Source organism: Aedes albopictus, chromosome 3 (genome assembly GCF_035046485.1).
Source record: "Aedes albopictus strain Foshan chromosome 3, AalbF5, whole genome shotgun sequence".
Taxonomy (NCBI): domain Eukaryota; kingdom Metazoa; phylum Arthropoda; class Insecta; order Diptera; family Culicidae; genus Aedes; species Aedes albopictus.
Genome location: NC_085138.1, coordinates 362,384,290 through 362,394,032, shown reverse-complemented (window position 1 = coordinate 362,394,032; position 9,743 = coordinate 362,384,290). Strand labels below are relative to the sequence as shown.

General features: G+C 38.5%; 1 protein-coding gene across 1 annotated transcript; it reads right to left on the bottom strand.

Moving 5' to 3' along the window:
* Positions 1-2,705: 2,705 nt before the first annotated feature.
* LOC109416897 (uncharacterized) lies at positions 2,706-4,940 on the bottom strand. The gene is made up of 2 exons (XM_019691005.3): positions 4,812-4,940; positions 2,706-4,738 (listed from the first exon to the last, which is right to left on the bottom strand). Exon 2 carries the CDS (start codon positions 4,732-4,734, stop codon positions 3,052-3,054), a length of 1,683 nt encoding a protein of 560 aa, XP_019546550.3. The 5' UTR covers positions 4,735-4,738; positions 4,812-4,940; the 3' UTR covers positions 2,706-3,051.
* Between the last annotated feature and the right edge of the window lie 4,803 nt (positions 4,941-9,743).

Genomic DNA, 9,743 nt, shown 5'->3' with positions numbered 1-9,743 from the left:
TTATCCAAGTATACTTTTAAAAAATCTTTCAAACATTTAATTAAACAATTTATCCAGGAATTTTCCTATCAATTCCATGCTATTTTTTTTTTTCTAGGAATGCCACCATGGGTTTCCCGAGAAACTTTTCCAGGAATTTATACTGGGATTTCTTCAAGATTTTCCCCGGAATTTATTCGGATATTCCTCAAAAGATTCATTCAAAAGAACATCCTAAAATTTCTACAGGAATTCAACTGACAATTTCTTGAGAAATTCTTTCAGTTTTTTTTTCTGAAATTCGTGCTGGGATTCCTTCTGCAATTATTTACTTTGAGGAGATATTTTCATCTCCAGAGGCTTCCTCAGAAGTTTTAGGGATTACGTCAGGAATTTTTGCAAGGGATTTCTTCAAAAGTTCTTCTATGGAGTTTTTCAAATATTGTATTGGAAATTTCATTACAAATTTTTTCAAAGGTTTCTTTAAGAGTTAGAAATTCCTACACGGACTACTTTAATTGACCTTGTGCTTTTATCAGAAATATCTCATGGGATGAGATATTGCACCAGGGATTTTTAAAAGTTGTTTCAGAAATTGAACAAATTACTGAGAATCCATTAATGGATTTTCGAAGGAATTTATAGGAAATCTCTGGAGAATTGTCACAAGAAATCCCCTGAAAAACTCCTGGAGACATCCTTGGAAATTCCTAGATTTTTTTAGGATTTCTTGGACAATTTCTGAATATATTGGAGCAATTCCTACATGAATGCTTGGAAGAATATCTGAAGAAACAGCTCAAGAACCCTCTTAATTATCATACAAAAATCATCAGAATCATGAGAGATTCATAGAGGAACTCTGCCATTCATTCCAAGCAAAAAGTGCTTGAGAAACTTCTGAAAGGATTCTTGGAAAGACAGAGAATAATCAGATTTTTCTTATACAATTCCTGAAAGAAATAATTCCTATACTACAGGGGATAGACAAAATGATCGGGACAGGCAAAAATTTCCCTTCTCAGAAAAAATTTAAATAGCTGTAACTTTTCGAAAAGTGAATCAAATATTCTCAAATTTGTACTGTAAGTTGACCCAAATTTTGTCCACTCATACACAATAAGTTGATAAACTTACAGTAAAAAATTGAGAATATTTGATGCACTTTTCGAAAAGTTACATCTAATTGAACATTTTTTGAAAAAAGAAAATTTTGCCTGTCCCGATCATTTTGTCTATCCCCTGTTTTACATGGAAAAATGTTTGAAGGAAATTCTGCAGAAACAAATTAAAAAATCCTGGAGAAATTCTTTACAATGTCACTGAAGAAAAAAATGGAAGAAATCTTTTGAATGATATCTGGAGAAATTGAATAACCCTCTGCAGATATTCATAGAAAAAAATCTTCATTTCTTTTTTGAAAATTAAGTAACTTTTGCAAAATATGTTAAGACCATCTTAGGAAAAAACAATCTGAAAAAAAACCCAAAGCAATGCCTAGGAAGGAAAGTTTCTGGAAAAAAATCTGAATTTCTGAAAAAATCTCCGAATCATTGTGAACAAATTTCTTGTTGCGTTTGAAAAAAAAAACGTGTGGAAGAAACACCCGTGGAGAAATATCTAGAAGAACTCCAAAGAAAAACGCCTGTGAAAATTCCGACAATATTTCTGGAACAATTCCTTCAGAAATGTTGGAAGCAATACATAAAGGAATACAACCATAAGCTTATGTAGCAATCCTTGAAGGAACTCCTTACAGAATCCCTTAAGAAATCCCATGAGGAGTTCTGGAAGAAATGTCTAATGACACCCATGTATCATTTTCAAGATGAATCTTTTGATACATTTGTTGAGAAACACCTGAAGAAGTGCTCAGGAAAATTCCTGGGGGAATTCCTGAAAGAATCTCTGGAGAAATACATGAACTTAATGCATTTTAAAGGAGTACTAAGACTAATCTTTAAAAGAATTCTTACTAAAAATTATTCATAGTAGTCCTGCGAGAATTTTCTTTCTGTAAACATTTTTTTTGACAAACCCTTAAATAATCTTTAAAAGAATTTCTGGCAGTGTTGCTGGAAGTAATCCAGGAGAATTTTCTAGATATATTAAGGAGAATTCATGCAAAACTCATACAAGGAACTCCAGTTAAAATTACATTTTTGCGATAATTACATAAAAATTCCGTTTAATAATAATGCAAGTAGGGGTTTTCCCGGAATAATTCTTAATTAGGCGCAATAGTGGAGTCATTTCCTTGGGGCATACCAGCATAGGGGCGTTGAGATTTGAAAACTTTGAGTAACCAGCTCTGATTTTACCATGACAGTTAAGAAGCCAAAGATTGAGTCAAAGTGTTGATTTTCAATTCTTGTTGATCGTGATTGCTTTTGAGCCAATGCACTCAGGATATCGTAAACAACCTTGTGTACAATAGTCACAGTAGACTTACCAGATTGGTATGCATGTTGATTCACATGGAGAGGCATGTTATCCAGATGAACATCACGGATGTGATGATGCACAAAGCGTTAAGCATTTTGAGGTCCAACTGATGATATGATAGGTCTGAAACTTTTCGCTTCTTAATACGATGCACAACCCACTTTCGCAAGGATTTTAAATATGTCGATTCGGAACTGCTTTCTTGCAACCAATGGAACATTCTAAAGTCGCTTGTCTTCTTTCGGATTCCAATATTAGTGCGGAACTAACAACAAGTTGGCTAGTTTTATGCAAAAGCATCGTTGTATTTACTTTTGAAATGATTTTTTTTTTCTATCTCGTGTCAGTGGAAATATTTGTGCTTAAACCATGAAAATCTCGTTACAACTTAGGAATTTATAATAGAATACTGTTGCTTTGGAAGCTAGAAATAAAACAAAAACGCTTAAAGATTCTCATTTCATCGAAAAGTCGGACATAGCGGTACGCATGAATGATGATAGCATTCAATATCCAAAATACAAACAGATTCAAAGTCAGTACAGTTTAAAAATGTGGGTACAAAATATAGAACTAAAGCTACAGTTTTAAGTCGTCAATTTCGTGAAAAACAAATATCACCGGATGCTACTTCAAATCCTTGAGTAGTTCCATCGTGTAGAAGTAGCTGGCGTTCAGGTTCTTCCGGTTGCGTTCCGGAGCAGCCGGGCTAGGACCGGGCGACCTCCGCCGGCAGGAACGAATCTGATGGTTGTCCAGCTGGGTAATGGTGTAGAAGCGCTGGTGACATTTTTTGCAACTGACCGCTTTACGCTGGTCGTCACTGCTGGACGGTGGGCGATCACCACCCGTACCCTTGGTGGTGCTGGACGACGAATACACCGGTGGTGGTGGCGTCTGCGAGAGGAGTTGGTTTTTGATCATTTCCATTTCTTTGAGGGTTGGGGGCGTTGGTGCTGGAGGGAACCTGACCGGGGGCGTTTTCAGATTGTTTTGGATTGCCGTGACTATCGGAAGTGCTCGATGGTTGAGTAGATTGTGCGCTTCCAGCTCGGAGACCGTTTCGAATGTCACGTGGCATTCTTCGCACCGGGTTATCGCAGCGAGTAGTGGGGAGATTGAGGTAGATCCAGTCGTGAACGAACTTCGACCGTCGTCGATTGGTACGGTAGGGGACAGGATTTTCGCTCTTTCCAGGTTGTAGCTTAGCCGAAGTTTTTCCAAATTACTTAGGAAAGATTGTTCGATCTTGATAGCATCATCGTCGGTAGTTTTGGCGCTCGAGCTGTCCACGGTTTCCAGTTCCGGTTCACTAGTGTCTTCTCCGTAGCTCGAAATTACTTCCACCGTCTTCTTCACGGAGAACACCACCCTCCTGATAAACTCAAACGACGAAATGGAACGATTCTCTTTCAAAAACAGGAAATGATACACTTCCCGGATAAACTTAACCAACTTGAACAGGAGACATTCCTTGAGGTGCTCGTTGTATGACTCGTCGAACATGAACCGTCTCCGACAGGAAGGGCATTTCTTCTCCTTATAATCTTCTGGCAGATTAAACGTAATATTGCATTCCTTCAAAACTTCCAGCTCCATGACGTCGTCTTCTTGGAACTCCTTCTCCGTATAACTGAAGAACCCCCCGGCGCTTCCGGTAGCATTGTCCTCTGGAGATGAATCCTGCCACCTGCTAAGCAAAGCTTCCTCAATACGTCTCTGCTCTTCCTCGGCGTTATTCTGCTTCTTCTTCTGCTTAATGTTCCCTCCCAGCACCTGCTGTAGCACTTCCTTGTCCAAATTCTTCTGATAGGGGATCGCCTTTCGTTTCTTTCCCCCGACATTTATCATTTCGTAACTAATTTCATTTACGTTAGCTCGCACTACCGAGGGATTCACCATCGTCGGAATCACCTCCTCCACTTCCTTCTGAGTATCCTTCCTCCGTTCCTGCACCCCGATCAAATACTTGGCGGCCAGCAGTGCCGCCACATTGTCAATCGTCTGCCGTCGGAATGTATAGGCGTGCTTCAGGTACGAAATGCAAACGACACAAATCTTCTGCGGAAGACCATCGTCCGGTGTGATCTCCAATCCGGTCACCTCCGTCACCAGCCTATGGATTGGAGTGGACCAGCGGGCGCATTCCCGGGGATGTTCATGCAGGTAGGCGGGAATCTTTAGGAACAGGCTGTGCGAACCTGGCGCGGAACAAATACGGCACAGGTTGGCAATGTTGGCCGTCGTCGTCGTCGCCGCCGTCGACGTCGATTCCTGCCGTGTCGTTGCGGTGGCAGTGCTACAAATCATAGTGCTGGAAGCGGGAAGAGGAACTTGTGGTTACGAAGGGAATTGCGTGAAATTATGATTTGGAATTAGAGACTTACCTCAAAGAAGGAAACGGAATGAATCGGATGGATTGAACGGAGAGGTCAAAGATCTTGCGGTTCTTTGTTGTTTTGTTGCGCGATGTTTGTTTTGAAACTGCTCAATGTGAAGTTTACTGTGAAGGCGGTAAGAGACAGATTTACTAGCATCACATGTCAAAGTAGCACATTTCATTTAAAAATTAAGGGGCCTAGACTAGTAATCCAATAGAGGTAATAAACTATAGAGGAAGAATGTCGCTGGCGTCGCTGCTGAAACATCTCTTGCTGGCGGAGATAGGCCGGGCTATACAGGTATGTTCCGTTTTTATCAACACGGTCCGCGATTTTCAGTTGACAAAAACGGAATAGTGATAAAAACGGAATAATTTTCTTTGACAAAATATTTTGCATCATTTTTATACAAATTGGACGATTTCCTGTAGAACACATTCCAAAAGTAAAAATATGCAGTTTATAATGAAATTTAATTGTTTTTGATGTCTTTTTAGCACATCTTGGTTGCACAGTTCAAATTACAGTTTTCTGACTGTGACGTCGACAAGAGGTTTTCACCAACATCTTAACAGATTCATATGAAAGTTTCAACTAGGACTACTTGATAATTCATGGGCTACAACTCGTAGCGGTGAGTCTACGCCGAATGAAGCTTTCGCCTCCACTAGTCTCGGTCCTGGGCCAATTGCTTCCAGTCACCCTCAACGTTTAGAGCCCTTAGGTCCTCCTCAACTGCAAAAAGCCACCGTGTGCGTGGCCTACCACGAAGCCGACGGCCCCTACCTGGTTCTCTGCTGGATATGGTTTTAGCTTGTCGTTCCTTCGGCATACGAGCTACGTGCCCAGCCCACCGCAGCCTGTCGTGTTTTATTCGCTTCACTAGGATACTTTTAGAAAATCTTCAGGAAATTTTCTTAGCAATCACTTGTATTTTCTCCAGAATATTGGATTCTCCAAGAAGTTTCTTCAGAATTCTTGTAGGTTACTTTGTACCATGCCGCTTGTTTATCTTTTGGAATTCGGTAAGGGGTCCTCCATAAATGACGTAGCATTTTTTAGACGATTTATGACAAGCCCTCCCCCCTCGTAGGCTTTTTTCCCATACCTGAAACATGGCTCGTAGCATAATCAGCGGCTCCCCCCTCTCTCCTCAAATGCTACGTCATTTATGGACGACCCCTAAGAATTTGTAGAGAAAAGAGGTTCTGCCCCTTATGATTTCTTCAGAAATTTCTTCTCGGATCAACCTAGATGTCTCTTTTTAAAATTCTCCTGGAGTTTTTTTGGGGATCCCTTCAAATATTCCACCAGGAATTGGAATTTATTAACCATATCTATGCATTATGTTGGGAACAGCTCGCTGACGTTGTGTACGGTTTGGGTCTGGAATTGCCCTAATGCCCAAGGTGGCTAAAAAAATCATTCTGGGATTTAACCTAGGTCGTAGTCCATCCATTCATCCAAGAGTTGCTTTGGAGATTCACCAAGATTTTACTTTTGAAAGATAGGAATTTCTCCGTTTCTTCAAAATATCCTACGGGAATTCTTCCAAGACTGCTTTCTGAAATCCCTTCAGGATTTTTTTCTGATATTTCTCCAGGGGTTTCTTCTGGGATTCCTTCAACAGTTTTTTCTAGAATTTCATCAGAAGTTCTATCTTGGATTCTTTTAAGATTTTCTTATGATATTTTTTGACTTTGTTTTGGTATTTATGCGCAGTTGAAACATTTACACCTACTGGAACTTTTACAGATTTTCCAATACGATTCTATCTTTCATCTTTGTTATTTCCTCATGATTACTAGATGAACCAGCCTTCAGCTGAAAATCTCGTTAATAAAGATAATATTGCAATAATAATTATCCCCGATTTCTTACTGCGTTTCCTAGGAATCTCCCAGAAGTTTAGTCTAGTAATCTTCCAGGAATTCTTATCTAAAATCCCCCAGAAGTTTCTTCAGGGATGATGTTCTGTATAGAAATCTCCGGGGAGTTATTCCTGAGGATCCTCCAGAAGTTCCTTGTGGGAATCCTTGAGAAATTCCTTCTAGGAATCCTGTATAAATTCTTTCAAGAACTCATTAAAGGTTCCTCGAGGGATACTTTCAGAATTCATGGGATTTCTGTAGGATTTTTTGGGAATCTTTTGTTTCTTTTCGGAATCCTTCAGGAGTTGCTGGAGAAATCCCCAGATCGTTTTCCAAGATTCTAGACTCCTCCTTCTTTGAGAAACTTATTTCTGAAAGATTTAACTCCTTATTCACCTAAAGAAGCTTCTGAATTATTTCCTGACCATTTTCAAGAAGAAATCCATTAAGGAATCTGGAGGAATACAAGAATCGCTAGTAGAAATTACTGAAGAAAATCAAAATTGCATTTTTAGAGCAAACGAAAGATGAAATCTCGGATAAAATTCTACAGTAATCTTCTGTTATGCTAGCAAATATTGCTGTTTCGATCTAGAAAATTTGGACAGGGTATCAAGGATGACAAGAGAGATCTCTGGTGGATGTTTGAGCCCCATCGGAAAGAAAAAGCGACCAGTAGAGAAGAATTTAGCATAATTTCAAGAAAATGTGTACAAAAACATGTTAAAAAGATTGTAGTGTAAAAATTCAGGCAAGGACAGCCAAAGAAAGCCCTAAACTGTTTAAGTTTTCGAAAAACACGTTCCAGTTGGTACGTAGAGCTGTAAAGAAGAAGAATAATAATAAGAAGAAGAAAGGAGAATAAGGATCTTAAGAAGGAAGTTCTTGAAAGAATACTCAGATGGACATCCTGGAGCAATTTGTGCCCTAACACAATAGGCTAATGAAATAAAAAAAATGTTCGATTATCTATGGTGATTTTTTTACTATTGCCGGATAATCAAATCCGTCTTGATGGTTTTATATGCACATCCCATCTATTATTGATCTATCATAATTAGCAACATTTGTTACACTTGTGAAATGATTGAACCGTTTTACAAAACGACAAAATTGTTGATGATGATATTGATATTCACGTGTTACCTCCTGCCACCTCCTGTCAGATTTTCATTAATGAAATTGGCTCGGTTTAATTTTTGTATCGAATTATTGATTTAATTTTTCTCATTTTCAAATAAGAAATAAAATTATGCTTGAGAGAAAGCATGAATTAACATTATTTATAGCTGATTTTGATATGTGTTGAAAGCTACTGTGGCGTATACGTCTTCTATGTCATTACTCATTATTGGTAGTTGCTTCATATTCATTCATTGCATTCATGCATTGTCTCAAGATTAATGTTAAGCTTTAAATAACTCGTGTTCGAGGGAACAAATTTGACAAAAATTTTAGTGTTGACAAAAACGGAATGAAATGTTGACGAAATCGGATAGTGACAAAAACGGATAGTGATAAAAACGGATAGCGACATAAACGGAACATACCTGTAAGTGTCAAAGCGAAAAAGTATGCAGCTTGACAGATAGATACCCGACATGTTTGCGAGCGAGAACAAAGGGAACAGCAGCGACATTCGTCCTCTATAGTTTTTTAACTCTATTAGTAATCCTATACCACAGACAAACAGACGTCTCACTCTACTCACTTCCCATCGTTTCCCTTTTTAACGGATTATTCAAATATTCCGTAGTTCGCAAATCGCTCGCTCATGGCGCTCGCATCGTTTTTGCTCCTGTTTGACATTTGCTCACTACCGCCATCTACTCAGTGGATTTGCGTACCACAGTAAAATTAGCATTGGGCGATTATGTTTGCGTGACGATGATTTTTATCGCATTTTGGTCTAAGTGATACGTCTGTTTGTCTGTGCCTATACATTATAGAGATCTGCGGAGGCGGCCATTGTGAGCCAATCGTGCAGAGAGAACTGTCAAAGTGTGAGCCAAATGAACATGCTTATCGTTCGTAGGAAGGCGTTGTTTGAACGGTATTGCAATCGGAACTAAATAAATGAAAATTATTTATTTTTAATATCTAGAAATTGGCGGCATATGTATGTAAAAAGATAAAAATTTATTAATTCTGCTATCAAAAGCTCATGCTTATGACGACACTTTTGTTGCTGCACTTGTCGAAAAAACTTCCATTGATGCTTTTAGCTTCACTACTGCCGATATGATAATAGCGTAACACCAGCGGCGTCATGGTCGCAATTTTTTTCCGCAGTCAAGTTCGCAGATTGTGAACAATCCTTGGTACTCACTTTACGTAATTCAGTAACAAATTTTGAAAACGACGTATAATCAATAGTGTAGCATTGATTATACGTCGTTTTCAAAATTTGTTACTGAATTTATGTTTAGTCCCTTACTGTCAGAGCTGTCAGTGTAACACACTAAATAAAATTTACACAAAAGGCAATTTACACGGAAAAAAATACACGGTTATGAATATTTATTGGGTACCGGACTGGTCACCGAAAATTTGATCGTTTTCTTTGGTACATCGAGGTCTTGAAATTAGTCTATGGTAACACTTTTGCAATAAATTTCAGATTTCTTCGATTGCTCCGCTATTTCAACAATTTTGAAAAACAACAAATTTTGAAAAAAAAATTCTACCATAATTAGAAAATGTAAACAAAATGTAACCTGTGGTTACAATTTTGTGTACTTTTGTTGTGTGCATTTGACCCACCTACACCACTGTGTTTTGGTTGATTTTAATTTGTTTTATTTTATTTAGTTTTTTTTGTATCAAATTAAATTAGGGAAATAAAATCGTATTGTATCGGTGAGGCATTTGACCCCCAAGCTTCCCCACCACATGGCACACATTGAGCAGCAACAAGCAGCAGAAACAGGGCACTGCATGAAATTCTCTCCTTCTCTTTCACTCTTACAGAAATTTTGTAAACAACAAGGCCAAGAAACGTCAAAATCCCATACAAAATCAAAATAATGCGGTGCCCTATTGAGTGCGGTGTGTGGCTGTTTTGTTT